The following is a 21,582-nucleotide window of genomic DNA, read 5'->3' as shown; positions in this document are numbered from 1 at the left end:
AACTGGGAAATCGGCTCATACATGGAAATTGGGAACGACAGAATTCTTTTCCCCATCAGTTGACTATACATATTTTACCTCCCTCCTCCTGTTCTTTGTCAGCTTTCTTGACCACTTAATACCTTGATTTGCAACCCTTTCATATCTGCCTCCTTGGACTATATGTCCAGCTGGCCCTCCTGTTGATACACCTTTGGATGGCATAACAGTCAATGTGTTCGTTGATAAATACACTCCAAAAAAAAGGATCCATTTAAAAACACTGTATGTTAAAATTGGTTTTTGTCAGAAATAAGGTCGAAAAAGTTCTCATTTTTAATGTCGTTTTAAGCATCCGCATACGTTTTTGAAATTTCTCACTTTTGTCCTTATTTGGAGGGAGATTAGGAGTTATTTCCACTTTTCTTTCCGATAAAAACTGCACTGAGAGACAGAAATCTCTTCATCGGCGTATGTTTATTGATTATAAAACAAATTCACTCTCTTTGAGGAAATCCAGGGATGTATATCCCCCCCCCCCAAAAAAAAAAAGTATAGATATTCGAATGCGTATCTGTTTTGGTTGGAAAAGACCGAAAAAAGAAAAATAGCAATAGCAGTTCTGTTTCACAATGTGGTAAAACTATATAGGTTTTTTAAGAATGGTGACACACACACATCTGTGGTTAACGGAGATAAATGAGTCGCTACTTCCAAAATGAAGCACAAACATGTGTTCCTCATTTTGTAGTTTCTGAATCTGGAAACGGTAGTTCAAGTATATTTTGAAGCTAACAAATGGGTGCTCTCTTCTGATGCTGAGTATACGATATGTGAAATGTATATTCTGAAATAAACTATGAGTGTTCATAGTTTGGAAAATAGATGGCATCACTACAAAATTCACCCACAACACTAGATACGAACTCTAACTGTAACCTTCAGGTACACATGCATACTTTCAGCGTAGCATTCGGTAGTAAAATGCTCTTGGCGATACAACGGAGTTGTGCTCGGTTTGAAAGAAAGAAAGTGTACGATATGACCAGTGTCGTGACTCGGAAAAATATGAATTTCTAAGCTCATCATTGAAAGTAGAAGGAGAGCATTTGCATGGCAATTCTGTCGTACTTTTGTACGTAAGTAAGTAGCCTATGGTTCAATCCCGGTCCTGCTTGGTATATATATATATATATGCAAAATTTGGCGACAATCAGTCTAAAATTGTAGATTTGTATAAAGAAAAAACATACATACTTTCAACATTTATATATAAGATTTCTATTCACACTCAGGGCCGCAACTAGGTGCTTGGCCAGGCAGGGCTAGATTGCATTTAGGTGCCCTTTTACAATGTTGATAGAGTGAAATTTGCACCCCCCCCCCCCGTCTGGTCCGGCACGATGGGTATCGAACTCGCCTTCCCCCTCCCTAGTTACGACCCTGGCTACACATTCCACCGTGATTTCCGAAAAAACAACAAAAGAAAACACCACACATTCTAAAGAAAATTGTAAAAGGAAAAACCAGAGCCAAGCTTACGTAACAAAGAACAAGGACCATTTATTACTTGTGCGTAGCAAATATACATAACATAGCCCGACAAAGATCGCTTTTAGTGTCCACACATACACACATACTCGTGAAAGAAATCAATCTTGAGCAAATCGTTAACACATTCTCACTTTAGTGCTTTGGTGACGTTCACAAAAGAACAAAGCATCCCAACATTACGCTGGTGCGGAGAAGAGATATTGCAACATTCGAAATAGAACCTGAAAAATCATTATAAAACAAAAACATTGTAAAGAACGTAATAAAATATATATTTAGAGAGAAAAATAATAACCAACTTCTTAATTCTTTACTCTATTTTGATACTTAATGATTTCAAGGGTAGATGGCAGCACTGCAAAACAGTTGCGAGAGATCTAATGTACGGATAAAAAAATGGATCAAAATGCTCTGTAATTTAATGAGTGCTAAGTACGGGACTGCTTTCACTTCAGGAGGAGGGGTTGAACATGCTGGGCAATGCAAACATATAGGAATACGCAAAACATGTCAAAGATTTTTTTTTAGATTCAGTGAAAAAATGCTTATCAAATTAAGCAGCCCACTTAAATCACGAGTCCTCATGGAGGAATGAGACCTAGGGTGATCTTTCACCCGTTTCTTGAATGGGAAGGGGGAGCAGGGTCGCCTTAATAGCAAAATGGGCCACCGTGCAAAGTTGTGTTTTGGAGTCCCCTACCTAGCTCGAAGAACCTATACACCAGTTTCTGTATTTACTTTTCATGTAATCATAGCACCGAATTTCATTATCACGAGGTCCTTCATGCATTTGGGCATTTTTTCCATTGATTTTTTTGTGCACGGAATAATTAATGTTTTATAGTAGCGTTGAACTATTAATGCCATAAGCGACTCTTGGGCCATGCGGTCGCATGGAGCGCTGCTCTGGGAGGGATGCGAGATCCGAGTTAAAAGGGCAAAAAAGTTTCTTCGGTCACAAAAACGTGGTCGAGGTCGCCACAAATAGGTCCCTCACCTGTACAGAAACACTAAGCTTAGGAGTTTACTGGGACTAGTTTCGAGGTACTACAGCAGATGCGGGTGGGGGAGGGCATAGGCCCATAACTCTAGAACGTAAATATTCTTGCAAAAAAAATTAAAACTTGTCCTTACCTATAAAACCTAAATATCACCGTCTAATAATGGGGACGACGACCGTGTCCACCATAGATACCCCTGGGAGCAGCAATGTGGGCAGCTGGAGCGTAAGCGGCAGCGACTGGTCCATGTCCGTATCCACCATGTGGGGCATCAGCGTGGATCTGAACGTCAGCGGGGTCTTGGTTGTCGGTTCCTGGCTCGTTGGTCTTGACCTGGGCACGGAAACCGTCGTGGTCGGCGACGTAATCGACCTGTCTGTAGTTTCCGTAGGAGTCGGTGTATCCGTAGCTTCCCTTTACGTTTCCGTGTCCGTCTCCGGATTCCTGTCGGTTCTGCTTGAAGTCAGTGTGGTGGTCACCTCCGGCGATTTCGAATCCGTAATCGTATGGTGTTGGTTGAGCCTGGTCAAAGAATTCATTAAAATAATCATCAAAGAGAATAAATTATTTAGCGTATCAAAAAATAAATTATTTATCTTTCAAGCCTGTGATTTACCAACTCATCTCGTATCGAAAAGTATCGTAAAAAGAAATCGTAATACGTATATTCAGATGCATTTATTAAAAAGTTAAAAATTGAGAAAAACATTTATAAACTCGATAGGAATAACTTTTTATGCTAGTATTGGTGATATCATTATTGATAGCTTTATATTTCCAAGAACGTAAATTTTATAATCAGTATGGGGTTTATTCAGTGGAAAAAATAAGGATAAATAAGAATAACACAACACATTATGCTGTATCGTCAGGTCCCAGGTTCGAGTCCGGTGAAGAACATAGATAACAAGAAATTTTCACTTACAAGTTTGAGACGACCACACATAGATGGCGCTTTCATTTTCATCCCAACTCGTTAACGGAAGTAAATTGCGTATAGCGATATGGCCGAAGTTAGTGTGAGGTGTTTCCTAATGTTTATATGCAAAGGTATACGCAGGGAGGGGCTCTTGACGAAAAAAAGAATATTTTAAATAATTTTGTAAAATAATTAAAATACCGGAAGGAGACACCGTTATATGCTATCTTAACGAATTTATATTAATTTGAAATTGAAGGTTAGCAACTTGAAAATCTGTAGAAAAAATTCCCTGTGCCCGTTCTCCCAAACCCGGTGTGCCCCCCCCCCCAAAGGGTCTGGGACACAAACCCAGGCCCTCTTGCTTACCGGACAAGCATGCTACCATCTTGCCCTATTTGACAGTCTTTGCTTTTTTGATAATCCTCCGTGGCAAAATCAATATCGATAATTCTCACATTAAGTATTGGGAAGCCTACACATTTTTCGAAACTTGACCATTCCTAAAATTTCAAAGCCATTTTTATATCTATTGAATGTTTTAAATTTAGTTAAACGTTCCCGCTTTTTTCCCCCTCAAACATTTACCGACCTGAATTTCCACCCACTCTCTATTATCTAGAGTCCGACTATTACTCGTTTCGTTCATAATGTACAACAAATCTTGTATCACAATTGGTTCCCCACATTCTTCTGGATAGGTCTCAGTCAAACGATATTGAATATATGAATGAACAAGATATTTTACTTACATAGTCGTGTCCGCCATATCCGGCATCATGTCCGTATGCGGGGGCTGGTGCATATCCTCGGTGTCCTCCACGTCCGTACTGGGCAGTTGACAAAGCAACGAAAGCAGCGAGGAATACAAACTGGGGAAAAAAGTATAAAATTAAGCTCATGCATATACATATTTAGTATCGTAATGTAATTATGATCAACAATGAGATGGAGGAGAGATACCTCTCCTCCAAGATATTATATTCCATTTTCATCAATAGAGATTTTTGGTGAGTTAGAATATTATCGAGTAAATTTTCTTTGACATTTTAATTCCACGCTGTTGAAATAAAAGGTTCTAATTTTATTATCATACACAGAAATTTAAGTTTCAAATTATACTCTGTGAGTTTAGAGAGCTGATATTTTATCATTTACTAGCTATAATACCCGGCGCTGCCCGGGTTTTCTTCAATGAGGCTTTTTTGGATCACGTGATATCTCCCTCTCTTTTTCTTGAGGGACATACAAACCTGTCCAAGTTAACCAATATGGCGACCTGCGCGATTCATTAAATAAACAAATCTAGATTTACACAGAAACGTAGAAATGAATATATATTTTTCTTTTTTTAAGGGGCGCTAGGTATTTCGATCCCCCCCCCCCCCTGAACTTCAAGTTATCCATCTGTCTGTTCCAGCTTCCAAAAATCCTTAGTTAAAGCTGTGGAATTTTTTCGATGCACTTTTCACGGGCTCATAACTAATTTTAAAATATCCTAACCCACATGAATTTATGCAAATAAATATCAAAAGAGACAATATGGAGACATTAATTTTCATACTTGAAAAGATATAAATGAAATCAATGATATTGCTCGAATATCCAACTCAAAAGTATAGGTTTGGCTAATTACTTCATATTTAGTCTACTGGGCTTCTAAGCGAACTGAATATTTCAAAAATCAAGAATTCAATACAATTTTTAAAATTATTGATGGGGCGGAAAATCCCACTAATTTCCGCATTTCTACAGTAAAATCGACAATTTTAGCACTGATCTAAATTGTAGATTTGTATAGAGAACATACACACACACAGACAAATAGAAAATCAATTTTATATATATAGATTTATTTTCTTTCTTGTATCATTACTATAACTACATTATATCTGCATTGTTATCCAATAAAAAATTATTTGGTTTTTTAATGACAAGTGTGAAACTAACTTTATAAAATAAAAAATTGAAATAAAATTTGAATTTATTAAAATTGTATTTAAATAATCTCACTGCTGAATACATTATTATTATTTTAAACATATTCTTTCCTTCAGAAGCCTCTATAACGCAACAGTATGATACAAGTAATTTAATATTGATATTGATCAAATCCTACAGTGTATAAATACCGATATTGAATGAATGATGTTTCATTAAAATTAAAACAACCCAACAAATCAGATTTTAAAATTCAATGAGAGAAATATGCATTTTAAAAATTATTTTAATGTTATCTTGAAAAACGTGTTTGAAATATTTTTATATCAAGATGTGCACGCACCTTTAGTTAATAGCCAATGTAGATGGAAAATATTCAATGATACGAGTTATTGATTCTACGCATATTGATTATTGAAAGGGATAGTATTGGCTATAATAATACATACATATATATATATATATATAATAATTGGCTATAATATAAATTAAAGTTCACTTGTGGGTGAGGTCCAGTAGAAAGTTCAAGATCTGAAAAAATATGGGGTGGTTCGATTTTTTAAATCGTGACAACTTATGAGCCTAGATATAATACTATCTGTACTAATTCGATCCGATGAAATCATTTGATGAAAACAAATGCTCCAATACCCTATTTTTTACTTTGCCACACACCAGATTCTGCCACATCACCATGGGTCTATCCTATTGGTTCTAATATCACAATACCATGAAATATTTTATAGACATACTGAGCTTCATTGATAATATTTATTTTAATTTTTATATTTTAATTTCAAAGAAAGAATAATAATTATATTCGAGAATAATCATATTAAATTTTGAAATAGCAGAAAGTATTTTGAAATAACAGTGGAATCTAAAAATTTGGTTAGCTGGATAACTATACGATAACCATTATTTTTATTAATTATCTCTGTAATGGACAGCATGGGGCACAGGGCTGAAATTGAACTCATTGAGGACTGTAAATAAATTGATGGGGGAGCTGTTGAACCAAAAATCTGTTTCGCATTTGCATCCATGATTCGATATGGGGGGAATTTAACATGGGGACATATTTCTCGAAACTTCCATGTGTATCGATATAAAACCGACAACATGGGTGGTAAGAGTAATATATTTACATGAAAATATTTATAACATAAAAATCTTTACCTTCATCATGTTGACGGTATAGTTTGTCTGTGGCTTTTACTTCGTGTTCTGAAATGAAAGGAAGGAAAGCGAATGTGATAACATGCAGCAAAACATCGGCTTTTATATGTATGACATGGAAATTTAATTTTTGTTGTTGTTGTTGTAATGTTTGCAGGTTTTTGTAGTGCGTTTGACCTGAATCGGAATATATGTCTCATTTCTCACGCGGTGATCGAAATCGGGGTCGCAGCACCGGGACAGGGCGGAGTTCGATACGAAATCGAGAGTGATCTGGACATTAGATTCACGTGGGTCCAGTCAAAGCAGATTCCCCCTCAAGGGCTCTCTTTCTTACTTTTACGATCAGTTTCTTCCTGATGGGACACACCCTTACGGCGAGAAAAACTCTTTATGAATATTACGATCAAGCCCACGGGCTGGAAGACATCGCATACAAACAGAAGACAACGATTCTCGAGCATCTCATTTATTATTTCTCGTACGGAAAACAAAAGTAAAGGTCAGGTGCCTTTGTATCCGTGATATCTCTTAGCAATGAGGAAGACTTGTTATTAGAGAGTGAGATACGTATAATGTGCATCGATTGCTGCATTGACCTTTAATTTCTTGAAGGACGCCGTGGTTACTATGAAGAAGAAGTTGAGAAAACCAATTTCGTCTTGGCCTACTACGAAAAAAGTAGCGTTTTTATTCTATATTTGTAAGATTTTAAACTTTCAATACATGATTGAACACAAATTATTTGAAATATGATTTTGGGATATAAGAAAAATCAGAAAAAAGCAATAGATATATTGATTAATTGGGTAAGAATCAGGGCTGGGAATCGATTAAAATTTTTAACTGGTTGATCAAAAATTTTTTATCGATTGATCGACTGATTAATCGAATTTCAATCGAATATTTTCACAAATGTGCTGTTACTTTATAACAAACGTATTAGGTAATTTATTTTTATTAATTGATGCTAAAAAAATATATACTAATCATTTCATTGTCCTACTTACTCACTAGATATAAACAAGTATTTGAATAGAATAAAAAAAATAAGGCTGCACTGCTTAAAATGATGCTGAACATTTTTATCAGATCCTGGAATTTCTTCACTATAATCTTGTATTTTTATTTTTTAAGAAAATCAGTCATTTTATGTTAGTCACTGACTTTGATACTACCTTACTGTTACTTTTTTCTCCTAGAAATTGCTCTCAAATGGTACTGATGTGGGGGGTGGAGAGCTGATGTTTTCCGAATACAAAAACTGCTGTTCACAATGGGGACAACGAATTTTGGTCTTGTCTTCATAAAAACGTCCACCAAACCCAATTTAAAACCGAAATCATCAAAAAAATTTTTTTGAATCGACACGTATTTCTCATGTCAAAAAATTTGATCGAAATATTGATTAAAATGCTTTTAAATACGGTCACTTATCGGAAATGTTATATCAAGGAATATATTAATTTAAGACATCTAATCGGTCTCTTTAAATGACTAAAAATAAGTTACGAACATTTAATAAAAATTTTAATCGAATTTTAATCTGATTGATTGAGTCGATTAACTCAACTAAAATTTTTAACTGCTATCAACAATTGATTGATTAATCGATCCGATTCATCGATCAATCGGACCGGCAAAAGTAAGAATGTATTTTCTAGAAAGACCTTTCAAGTAAGTTATTAATTCCTTAAAATAATTTTTTTTTCAAAAAATCACGAAATCCTTCCAATTGGATGAGAATTATCATACGTGTTGAAAATTTTGCCTCCAAAACATTCCTAGAGAAGTTTTTATTTTTCTGGTTATTTTTTTTACGTTTACTTAATTATATTCCAATACATTTATATGGTATCCGAGATTTTATTTGGTAAACTTTGTGCAGAAAAAGAAAAAAAAAACCCAAGACATTCTGCTCAGTTTTTGTATAACGTTGGTATTACTTTTACAACAGCTGTTTCTTCCATTGTCAGTTGATGTTCACAAAGTGTGTGGTGCTCGTGCTAATTGTTGCTGTGAGAGAAGATGAGCGTTTTTCTTCCATTTCATTGATAAAATTAAGATCATCATGAATTTTCAAAAATTCATAGAATTTCGCTTGATTTTGGGTTTAGTATTGTCACAGGAATTTTTTCTCTCTGAAAAAGGATTACATCACTAACTGTGCAAGGTAATTTTGTATTGGTCAAGTACTGGAAAAAAAAAAAATACTACGCATATTTTGTTGGGCAAGTGATAGAAAATAAAGGAAAGTTTATGATGAGAACGGGATTTCTATTAGAATTTAAAAGAATATAAGTTGAATATTAATTTTTTTTCTCAAAATACGGAGATTGCTTCTGTAGGAAATGAAAAATAATTGTTAGAGGGTAACTTCTCCCATGCAAGACATTGAAACAGGGTAAATTTAAAACTATGAAAATTATCAGAATTTTTGCTTATCCATTTTTTTTTATTTTCTACTCCAGTGCAAATCTACGTTTAAAATATATTTGTGTGTTTTCACGCTTAAAATGTCATTTTAATTTTTTTTAAAGCTAATTACTTGCGTTTTTTAGGATTATTTGACTTTTGTGTTTATTGTGTTAAGAATTGTTTTTTAAATGTAGTACATGACTCTTGAAGTACGAAATCTTTCTGGCGATTTGTGCCTCGTTCCAAAAATGCTTTATTAACTGTGACTTAAAGCCACGACAACTTAAACATGTGGTGAGTATGGACACTGAATTTTTCTGCTAATGTACAGGTATTCCTCGACATTTGAAATTATAGTGGAGAATTGTACTCTGTCCTGTATAACAATGTGGGTAAAACATGTAAAAAATTGCGTTTCTCTAAGTTGAAGTGCATAGCTGTCAGCAAAATACGTGAAATATTGGCAGTTCTCACCCCATTTGACAATTCAATGTTTCATAATATGTTTAGGTCATATGAATTTGATTGTACAACTGTACAGAAATCATAACTCATAATGATCATCATTGTTTTGATAAAAATATTCTTTGATGACCAGTACGGAAGCACAATTTCAAACATTGTTTTATTAACAGGGTATTTTGGTACGTTAATACTGTGATATATATAGAAAATTTATAGTTATTCAAGCATCATTAAAAACGACCCTGTGCTGTCGTATGGATAACGTCATAGCTTCGTGTCACTAGAGCCAGGGTTCTAAAATTACGACCAGGACTGGCTGAATTGATTTCTCAAATTTGAAATGTCAATGCGAGCCGGTCTCTCAATCAAAAAAACTTTCGCTACAGCGAGCCATCTATCACATTAATTTAAATACAGAAGAATAAATACTCAATTTGACAGTACCCATTTAGAGGGTTGATCACTATAGTAGATCATCACAGTAGAATTCTAATGCCCACAAATGTGCGACACAATTCCGACACAACTCGACACTCTTCGACGGTAAAACGGAATGATAAAAAATGAGAAGCCCGAGATTCTGATGAATTCCCTGAGGAAATTAAATTTCCTCAGAGAATATATAACTGTATTTTCTTTCAAGTACGTATGAAGAGAACTTAGAAAGAGAGTTTACAGAGAATGTACAAAGAGAGTTTACAGAGAATGTACGAAGAGAACTTACAGAGAAAACAAATAATGCAAATAGCTCGGCGATATAAAAATAATCGAAATTTCATTTCGGACACATTCAAAGCAATGCAGTATGTCCATATGAAAAGCGCAGAAAATACACAACGTAAAACTAACATGGAAATTTTTATAACATTGTGACTAAAACGGCGGAAAAAAGGCTTTCATGGACTGCAGCCATAAAAATAGAAGAAAGTTTCCTCAAAAAAGAGCAAGCCAAATGCGGCCTACTAAGGGCTTCCATCTAGCTCGCGATAGGTGCTTCGGTAGAAAACTGTCAACACATGTAACACGATAAATGCCTAGGCTCATCATAAAAATATTTCCTTCATAAAAATACGTGAAATCGGGACTCACAAGAGATATCACCAATTATCTTAACAAAAATTGTCAAATTCAAGTAAAGTTGAAAATTATTAACAAAAAGTTTTCAAAGGCAAGTAAAGTTGTCAATTACAGCTAAAAAACTGTCAAAGGCAAGTAAAATTGTCAATTACCACCAAAAAAAAGAAAAAACAATATATTCTATATTCAAAGGTAATAGTAAAAAAAAAAAGTAAAGTTGCTAATTACAGCCCAAAGGTTTCCAAGGTATGTAAAGTTGAAATTTAATGAAAAAAAAAAAGTCAAGTTAAATTGAAGTTGTCATCGCTAAAATTGCTGAAAAATCGTCAATGGGTGAAAATAACGGGCTACTGTAAGTCACAGTGGTTAAAAATGCAATTCGTTCATCAAAAGAACATATTCGACAAATATTCGAGATTGATTGTGAAGCCTGGATGAAAACAAGAGAAAAAACGGTGCATTTTATAACAAAGTTGAAAAACGGCCAAAACCAGGGCGGATGTCCCGTAAAATACAGGTAACATGGTGACGCTATACATACTTCTAGTCCACGAACGGCAGAAATACCGCATATCTAGCCCGCAGACTGTAAAGGATATACACCCTGCTTCTAGGCTATTATGCTGTAAAAATTATAATTCAATCAGTTATCCCGAAATCACACAAAAACTTAAAACGAATTGCTATTTATTATTAACTTGGTTAACTTTTATTGTTAACAATCATGATGTAAAAGCCTGCACGCCATATTCATGGAAAAAAATTCATCTTTCTTTGCTAAATATATATATATATATATATTCAGCCACATCTATTCACATTTTTCTCTATAAACATCAACATCTTTTGTACCTTGAGTAAACACTCAACTAAGAAATAAATATATACTATAATTCATTGAGTTAAAAAAAACAAAGAGTTCAGGAATTGTATCGTTTTTGCTCGTCGCTCGCTTTCTATCAAGTTGTTTGTTTTTCTTTTTCTGCAGTAAGTGGGAAAACTTGAGCCGAATGCGATCCCCTTTCTTTTGAAATGACACCAAATTGTTTTTCTTTTAATCCTAAATATTCGAATTTGAATAAAACTAAGAAAAATCACGTTATATCTACCTACGCATAGTCTGCAACCAGCCGTGGTCCAGTTCATTCAAAATTGATGGTTTATGAGATTCGCACCAAAAACGGAAATAATGTAAATTACATGACGGGATCGCGCAATATATATTCCCACCTATCTTTTTATTTTTTCTCCTCTATTTTACATGACAATTCAAACATGTTTGAGTTGGTTGCTTGTTTTTATGTTGTAATTTAATCGTTATTCTCATGGAATTTTTCTTGCATTGTAGTTTTATGAATAATTATTTCAAATACAAGGAACTGGGTAATTTAGGTGTTTAAATTTCATTTAATTGCAATATAGTTTCAGATATTTTTCTTTGTAATTTATTTTTAGGAATAATATATCATCGGAACATTCATTACTATTATTGAAATCCAAAAGCATTCCAAAAAATATCGTTATGCATTATCTTTCGTGAAAAAATTAACATGACACAGAAAAATTTGTGTTTTTTTTTATACGAAATTAATCGTATCAGCCTGACGAACAGTTCCAGTGCGATAATATTGATTTCGTATCAATCAATTATTGCATGGCCACGAATTCATTAAAAATCGCTCTCATATTTCTTTAACTATACATCAAGAAAGAAAATTTAAGGTTCGTTCCGAATGAAAGTTGAGTGCATTAAAATAAAGGGCCAAGTTGGGCTCAAAATTGTTTAAATTTTGCTGCTTTCTTAGATTAGTTTCTGCCTTTTCATAAGAAAATTGAATGTAGTGTCGTAGAAAATTGTAGAAAATTGAATGTGTCTTTTTTAAATGGGAGATCTGCTCGCATTCAAGCTTCGAAGTTGGAATGTGAACGAAGACTGGGAATAGATACTTTTAACAAGAAAAAAAAGGAATTAACTTTTTCTTTTTCTCAATACTTCACAGGAAATGCACCGAGAACTTTCGGGATGACCCAATACATAATGAAACTATTGAATACGTGATAGGCAAGAACATTGATGAGAGGAAGCTACATCATAATAAGGCAAATGCACGATGTTCTTGATGTTCTCATAATGCATTGCAAAAGACCCCGACTAAAACAACATAAAAATTTAAATTTTGACTTAATTTAATTCTCTCGTGTAATAGATTTATGACAAACAGTAATCAACTATACAATTGTTGCATTACATCTTGACGTGACAGGTACGTCTCGAAGGAAAAGAAAAGGCCCAGGTTTGAGAAACCCCCACAATTTTTTTTCTGTTGACAATCTATAATTCAGTCGGGAAGTTCATATATACGAGATACATTTCATTACAGATCACGACAACGGAATTAATTAAAACGCACAGAGTTATTCTTCCTATGCTAGATATAATTAAGATTTCTACTATCGATACAATCCAGTTTCTTTGATCTTTTTTTTTCTTCTATGTTATTTTCATTTATATTGCTTCATTATTATTGATCGGTAGATTGTTATCTGCTTGACATCATTAATGGACATTCAATGAGTTCGAGAAAGCTGAGGGTGTTGACAAATTTGGTGATCCTCTCTTTCTCATTCACTATGTCAGTAGCGACATTACCGGTTGCTTGTAGCATTCTGTTTGCTTTAGTGCCAACGTGACCCTAATATTTTTCATATGCGACCGGTGGAAAAAAAAAATGAAATCTATGATCGACCGGTAAATAACTGTATCTATTTACCATATTTGCAAAACTGAGAAGGAAACTATGCATAAATTAACATGACTTTGGTCTCTTTCGAATCATTGCCGCCTCGTTAGCATATTCAAATTAACTAGACTGATGCAATAATGATGGAAAAAAAACCCCGAAAAAGGAATATATTGTACGTAAGAATTTCAAAACAAAGAAGTTCAAGTACGGGAATCAAAGAAAATATTCAAATCAAGGCCTGAACGTTTTATGCAGATTAGATGATAGAAATTTTATCTGGTTTCTCATTAACATCATTTCATAGCAAAATAAAGCTTTACTTTTATGCGTAGAGGATAGCTAAACTGATGGTAAAATTTTATTTCGTAAACTAAAGATAGAGCCAAAAAAGTATTATACTGCTTGCTTCATAATGCATTGAATGGAAACTACGAGTATAGGCCTACTGTCTGTTGTAACTTTGAAGTTGAAAGAATGATGAAGTACTTGGCGCATACAGAGTGTCCTGTCATTCCTAATCCAGCCACCATTCCATCAATGTTGGTCGTAGAGGTGTGTTTCCAATTTAAAAAAAAATGCTCAAAATATATTCAGGAATTGTTCTGTAGAAGTTTTTAGAGTGAAAATACGATGCGTCATAAAATGAAAATTGAATAAAAAAATTGGAAAAGCACAACATAAACTAACAAATACCGCTTCTTTACCTAATTTATGTCGCTTTCTAATCTTTTCACCGATTTTGGAATTAAAATATCTCAGCGAATATTGCACGTCAAAACATGGAAATGTTTTTACTGTCCTCAGGTGAGACAGAGCAACAACTTTCTAAGTAGGAGGACGGGGAGAACCATACAGGAGTTTAGATTTTTTTAAATTCATAGCACACCGTATTTTCATTCTGAAAACTGCTACAGAGAGATTTCTGAACATAATTTGAGCATTTTTTAAATTGGAACCATTAATCATCGACGAATGGTTGATGAGATAAAGGCCGCATCAGGACTTATAGGACAACCCTGTATATGAAAAATGATCTGCCAAAAGAGAAAAGGATTTAACAATGATAACTATATATAAATTTCTACTTAAACAGTAATTTATAAAAATCATAATGTTTATATAATGAAAAATGGCGATGAATACAATTTGATCCTCCATTTATTATGCTAAAAGAAATTCGACCCGTAACATCAAAAGAAAAATTTGAGAAGATATATGTACTTGAAACTTTTTATTTTTGTCCCCTTTTACCTGAAACAAAATACAGAAATTGCTGCAGAAGGTGACAAAAAATCAAGAACTTCAATCATCGATATCTCGGTAATTATATCTCTTCAATTCCTTTCTGTATAATAAAGAGAAATACATTTAAACTTTTATCTTAGAAATCTCTCTCCGTCCGCAATTCTTCATCCAACTCGTACGGAGCAGCATCGAACCGGGAAGCTTATGGGAGTCTTAAAGAGTCGATACGCCCTGAGAAAATGCATCTACTTCAGTCAATCAGTCTCTCTGTCCGGTAATTCAGCCTGGATATGATATGTAAGTTGCACACAGAAAAATGAACAGAAGGAAGAAAATTTTTCGTAGAAACAATCGCGCTATTCTATACGCCTCACGCTATTTTCATATTCGGGAAGTTATATTTTATTTTCCAGCACAAAACGGGTGACAGAAAATTTAAAGTAAGTTACCTACTATATTGTACCCTTCTATATAAATTGTTTGTTTAGCGCACTAATGATTTCGAATCACCATAGATATATACAGGGTGTCCTGTAAGTGCTAATGCGGTCTTTATCTCATCAACCGTTTGTCATAGAGATATGGTTTCAGTTTAGAAAATGTTCAAAATGCGTTCAAAAATTACTCTGTACCAGTTTTGAGAGTAAAAATATAGTGTCACAAAATACAAAAATATCCTAATTTTTACACGGTCCCCTCTGCTCTCGAACTTTCAATTAGAAAGTTATTGCCCCGTATTTTCTGGGTCCAACATAAGAGATACAATGTTTTTAAATGCAACATTCGCAGAGATATTCGAATTAAAAAAATCGGAGAAAAGTTTGGAAAGGACAGCAAAAATGAGGGAAAGGAGCGTTGTGTCCGTTAGCTTTTGTTGTTATTTAAAACTTTCCTCCGATTTTTAAATTCTAATATCTCAGTGAATATTGCAATTGAAAACATGAGATTTTTTTTCTTGGCCTCAGAAAAGGTAAGGCAACAACTTTCTAAAGGACAAGGAGGGGGGGGACCATTTAAAAATTACGATTTTTTATTTTGTGACACTGTATTCTCACTCTTAAAACTGGTACAGGGTAGTTTTTGAAAGCATTTTGAGCATTTTTAAACTGGAATCACACCTCTACGCCAGGTGGTTGATGAGATAAAGGCCACATTAGTACTTACAAGACACCCTGTATAATGAATCAGCTGAGGTTACGCTCAGCGAGAATACTATTCAAAGATTCAAGGTTCTCCGAAAAAAAATTTCATGATATATTACTTACATTCGAGACTATTATGGAATTGCTTTACCCACTTTTTTAAATTTTATTTTTACTTGCGTATAAAAAAGAAATTAAAAAATTATTATTGATGAAATTTCATTTTCCTCGAAGTCAGAACGTCAGAAAAAATGTTTTTGAACAAGCCACGGCTTTGAATTTTTTGAAATAACCGCAAAGAGAAAAAAAATATCATTCACAGCTATGCTGTATAAGCAAAAAGCCATATTGAAAAATATTTTTTGAATTCTCAATGACGTAACCATTTCAAGTTATATCATCTGATTGACTTGTTCGTTTGATTTGATTGTACAATCCATGTTTAAAACAACGTTTATAATGGTATCCAAGCCTATAATAACAATAATAATAATAATAATAAAAACAGCTTTGGAGTACTTATAACAAATAAATATTGCTGTGCGGTATTAAACGGTCCTTTCAATGCAATAGAGTCTCGATAATCCGTGTCTCGTAAGTTCGAGGTCCCAGATATGTGAGCTCGAAGATAATTCGAGAGATGCTGGAATTTTTCAAAATTCTTTCTCAAACCTCTCTTTGTCTTTTCCCTAGAACGTGTTTTGTTTCATTTTGTTTCATTTTGATTCTCCCAACGAATGCAAGTAATTTTAATTTTAAGGATCTGGATCTCCCGCCAGAATTTTTCACAGGTCTCTCTATAGTCAATTTATAGTGTAAAAAAAACAGTAAAAATATTTATATCTTGTCCAGGGATATGAGAGAGCCCTTGTCGTTCTCCCTAATAAATAATCCGTTGAACTTCACAGTCCTAATCTCAATAAACCACGCCATTGAATTAAGAACAAAATAAAAGTGTAAGTACGAATGAGTAAAGTTTAAGAACCCTACCCCTCGAAAGCGAATTTTTATTACTTTTTCGAATGATCCAAGTTTTCAGTTATCCGAGGTGGTTTCGGTCCCGTTCACCTCATATTCTTGAGCCCTTACTTTATATAAATACTGAATTTCGAATAAAATGATTCGAGATGTAGAATTCCTACGATGTAGCACAACTCAGACGGTGGCGAAGGTGGTTTCCAAATAATGAGCCGAAAAAATTAAGGTCTTGTATTCACTGTGAATGAACCATTGAAGCGTTGATATGAGTTGATCAAATTGATTACGAATGGTCTATAAAAAACATTACTTTTTTATAACTCTAGAAAATTTTCTTCATTTAAAAAATTAAAAAAAAAATTCACATACAGGAAAAATAGTTTTGATACAGTCATTTACGGGGGGATAAGAACGTTATATTTCGGAAACAATATGGAAAAACGCAATAATAATGAACAACACAAATGTGATAGAAACAATCAAAAGACAAAACAAATCTCTCAAACACGTTTTTATTTTTAATATAAATACCCAAAGTTTATTGATTTTGTAATTTATCATTTCTTTTATTACAACTTCTGTTTGAAGAGCTTGGATTAACCTTGACCTGACACAAATATCATAAATATATTCCGCGTATTGAGCAAGACTTTATGGCATATATTTTGTTGTATTATCATACATTTATTGTATCTATAATATGAAATACAATTATATACGACGAATGAGTTAAAAATAAAACTTATCTGTCAGGAAAATATATACTTTTTTAACGTTACGACGTTTACCAAAAAAAAAAAAAAATTGAATGTCATTAAGTAATCTGTTATTAAACTGTATAACGTATGATTCATGATGTGTAGTTGGTCATTACATATCAATCTGATGATTCATCTCTTTATTTCTTCATCAATAAAATAGGTTGACAGTCACCGATCTTTTAACGGCGTTTACAAAATTGATGAGACGACGTGAATTGTGTCAATGTCCGGTCAGAGGTCAAGTTTTGAACTTGACTTGGTTTTTTTTTTATTAATGAAGATGTCTATTATAGAGAGTTTATGAAAAATATTTTGGTGTGAAAATTAAATTGAGAATTTTTGATATTAATTTTCAAAATTCGTGGTCACCACAATGTTATCGAATACATCCAGCATTCTTTGATGATTGTTCCCTGTGCGTTCCGTACATTCTCCACCCAGATGACCGTACTTGCATCGAGAATTAATATTATTCTAATTTGAATTTCAATGTGCAACAGCTGATCCATATGGGTATTCATCTTCTGATGATTAGCGTAGACGACGTTCCTGACATGAAAATGATTGAGGATTCCTGACTGGTATATGAAGAGGATGGGAAGCTAAAATGCTGAAACTGCAATAGCAATAAAAATATTAAAATTTAACAATTACAAAGATATTTTCAAATATTGTAGTAAAATAATTAAAATATCGAAAGCAAATACCTTTACACTGTATGCTACCTCTATGCATTTCTGTTAATTTGAAATGCTTTTGAAGGCTAGTAGATCAAAAATTTCCTGCGAGAGATTCCTTGTGCTTCTCGAACCCAATATGCTCCCTCTAAAGGTTGATCTTGCGTATGCTGATGCTTGTGAGCATGGTTCAGGGTACTGTAATGCAGTAGGTATGGTGTGCATCTTGGGTAACGCAAATTCTACCACCGGCCATTGCACCGCTTGATCATTGTTATTCAAGCATAATCTTGATGGTCCTTGTATAATAAAAAACAAACTCCAATCTAATACGAGGGTGCAGCAAATCCGTCGGAAAATATGATATTTGTTTTTGGTGAATTGCTGTTGTGCACTCTCTAAAAACACCCTCGACCACACATTCTACGATCAAAAATGCATTTTTTAGGTGTCTTATATCGTAACTTAATGTTTGTCCGATGAATTTAGAATCACTCTGCATTTTACATGTGAAAAAGGCATCAATGAACTAGAACCCCTTCCGTCACCTATCAATTAAAATTATTACAATTTTTCGATTGAAGTTAGCAACCTCTCGGGTTTTGATTAAGGTGCCATATGAGAAAAACAATGCGATATGACATTACTTAATATTTTATGAGAAACAATATTAGTTGAACTATCAAGTTTGCTTCGAAATTTACGCAGTTGTTATTGGTTCGTGGTAAAACAAAATTAGTGTCTCGTAATATGTGTAGGCTTCTGTAGGCGAAAGCCATTCTAAGCTTTCTATAACTGTAATCAAAAATAACATAAACAGCAAGACACGTCCATAATTAGGGAGTCTTACTAACGTTATTTTACCACGCACAACAACTGTACAACAACTGAATAACAACCGTTCAAATTTCGAGGCAAACTTGATAATTCAACTAATATATTATTGCTTATAAAATATTAAATAATGTCATATCATATTGTTTTTTTTCATAAGGCACATCTAAGGAAATTTTAATATCGAAGGAAGTTTTATTTGATAGGTGACGGAAAGGGGTACTATGTCATATGGATGTCCATCTAATATATACAAATATACAAATACAAATACAACGCCACAACAGGCAAACTGCCCAACGAGGTGGCTGACTTAAGAACATCATGGATCCCCGAGCCCCTACCTACTACTGCTACACCACACATGCACCCCCCCGCGGAACCCCCCAACGAATCGGTACATGCGGGAATGTGCGTGTACGTGTAGTGCAACCTGACGTAAAGTTTTTGCTTCTGTGTAATGCTTGTTATGTGTAGTGCTGTCATCTGCCCCCAGTTTTACTAACTATGAGTGAAGTGTTATGGTTGAATGATTTACCGTTGTAGGACTGTTGCTCTCTGTGGCGAGACTTTTTAACGGGGAGATCGGCTCGCATTTGCGCCTTGAAGTTGGGAACCACAGAAAACCAACTTCAGCCGACCACCACTGTGGGGTTCGAACCCGGATCCTCGCATCACGAGTCCGGCACTATAACCACTCGACCACCACAGCGGCTGTATGTAATATGTAATATTATACTGTATGATTGTTTTCAATATTTTCTAGAAGGCATATTTTTTTGCTGATGAAATTTTATTTTCACCCGCTTATTGGTCAAGGACAAGAGTGCCTAAGAAAGGTAAAATTTTTTCATGGTGAAACAGTTCACGAAATATGGACGTTCAAAGTCCGAGAATGACTGAGAATGCTTCCGCGTGCATAGCCTCTTTTGCTACGCCGAAAAAAAAATCTTCCATATTGCGTAAGGTTGCACGTTATTCTGCCATTCCGCATAGATATCGAAATTCTGTGAGCATAAAAACAGGTCTGCGGAGGTGAAATAAAAAACAATATGCTCCCATTTGGAAAAAAAATTGAAGGGCATGTTTCTTGTAGGAATATATATTTTTCTTTTTATCGCGAGCATCTCGGTGCTCATCATGTTCCTCTCCATCCTGGAGCTACGACCCTCAAGACTGAGACCTTTGGTGGGGCCTCCTCTATATTGAATTTGTAAAAAAAAAATTGCATTTGTGCAAAAAAACAAAACAACAACAATGAGGTTTCGTCAGGGCCCCCGTGCTAGAGCCCTATCCATGTAGGGGTCATAGTGCTCACTGAAATCATGAAGGATAGATGCTTGATTTTATACACAGGAGATATTCACCGACAACTCAGATGAACATTCTATGATTCAATGATTAGCATCATGATTGTATCATTAGAAGCCATATGTCAGTTTTTGTACAGGTGCTTTCCGTCTGGTGGTGGTTATAATCAAAGCTCTTGATTCGTGAATATGCCTCCCAAAAGGCTTACAGGGATCCAACCTCGTGCACCCCAACCATGAGTTCAACCGGGCAGGGCGCGGAGGCCCATGGTACCACATCCCGAAGTACGGGCCCCTAGGCTGAGATCTTCGGTGGGCCTCCCAGGTCAGACTATTCACGGGCCCACTCTAATATGAATTTGTAGCGTGGAAAAACAAAAAGAGAATCACATCTGATGAGAATCATCTCGGGCCTCTAGGCAGGAGCTCTGTCAGACTCACATCCTTTGTGGGAGGCTATGCATGGATCTCAGGTGAATAAGATCTTCCACGATAAGATCCGGCACAATGATTCATGACTATAAATACATAAACTGAGAGGTGCTGCCTATGTCCTCTTTCATTTTGCCTTGGGGCTATGATGCTGTTGGGACGGCACTAGGGACTCTGTTTTTTTGATAAATTTTGAATTATTTTTCACACAAATGTCCCTTTTTTAAACGCAGCTCGCTTTGATTCCCAATTTTTGCTAGAATCAGGAATGAAGGTAATTAGCATAATTTATCAATTGTGTTATAATGAATATGACTATAAATATTCATCTCTCATATTTGTCAAGTCCATTTTATTCCCATGAAATACATTTAAGAAGACTTTTTGAATCATTTTTTTTTCGCCAAAGGTTACTTATAAACAGCGTGATCGTTGTCATTTGGCAAAATTTTTGGTCAGAATCGGTGATGTCTCGCATTAATTACTTCAATTTCCAGTATTTTTCTCGCTCAAATTGGTCACCCTTAATCATAAAGAAATGAAAACTTTTTACAAAGAATTTGACTGTCCCTGGTTAAATTTTTTATTAAAAAAAAAGGTTATGAAAACGTCAACCTTTTGGTTGTAACGACAAAATTCAGTGAAATCTTCGATGGCATTATAACCGAGTTTGACTGTATATTGCTCTTAGAAACATGGAATTTTTCAGCTGGGCTGAGCAGAGACAGGTCAACCAGCTTTTTAATTGGAAGTTTGAAGACATGGTGACAGTACATAAAAGCTCATTAGACCCCCTAGTAGAACAAAGGACATATCTAAAATGGGCAAGCTATTTTCATAATTTTTCAAATTGAAAGTATGCTTCTATTACCAAAGGTTCGAAAAATTAATGGTATATAAGGATATGACTTCACACCGTGTATAGT

At 34.5% G+C, this 21,582-nt stretch overlaps 1 protein-coding gene across 1 annotated transcript; it reads right to left on the bottom strand.

Moving 5' to 3' along the window:
- Positions 1-1,515: 1,515 nt before the first annotated feature.
- LOC149076377 (cuticle protein 14-like) lies at positions 1,516-6,649 on the bottom strand. Its single transcript, XM_089245536.1, has 4 exons — positions 6,574-6,649; positions 4,206-4,325; positions 2,668-3,056; positions 1,516-1,754 (listed from the first exon to the last, which is right to left on the bottom strand). Exons 1-3 carry the CDS (start codon positions 6,580-6,582, stop codon positions 2,691-2,693), a joined length of 495 nt encoding a protein of 164 aa, XP_089101662.1. The 5' UTR covers positions 6,583-6,649; the 3' UTR covers positions 1,516-1,754; positions 2,668-2,690.
- Positions 6,650-21,582: the final 14,933 nt, after the last annotated feature.

This window comes from Pholcus phalangioides, unplaced genomic scaffold (genome assembly GCF_987345545.1).
Source record: "Pholcus phalangioides strain wild (caught in Gottingen) unplaced genomic scaffold, Ppha-v1.0 ptg000015l_1, whole genome shotgun sequence".
NCBI classification, from domain to species: domain Eukaryota; kingdom Metazoa; phylum Arthropoda; class Arachnida; order Araneae; family Pholcidae; genus Pholcus; species Pholcus phalangioides.
The sequence above is the reverse complement of the archived record's forward strand: the minus strand, read 5'-3'. Positions and strand labels throughout refer to the sequence as shown.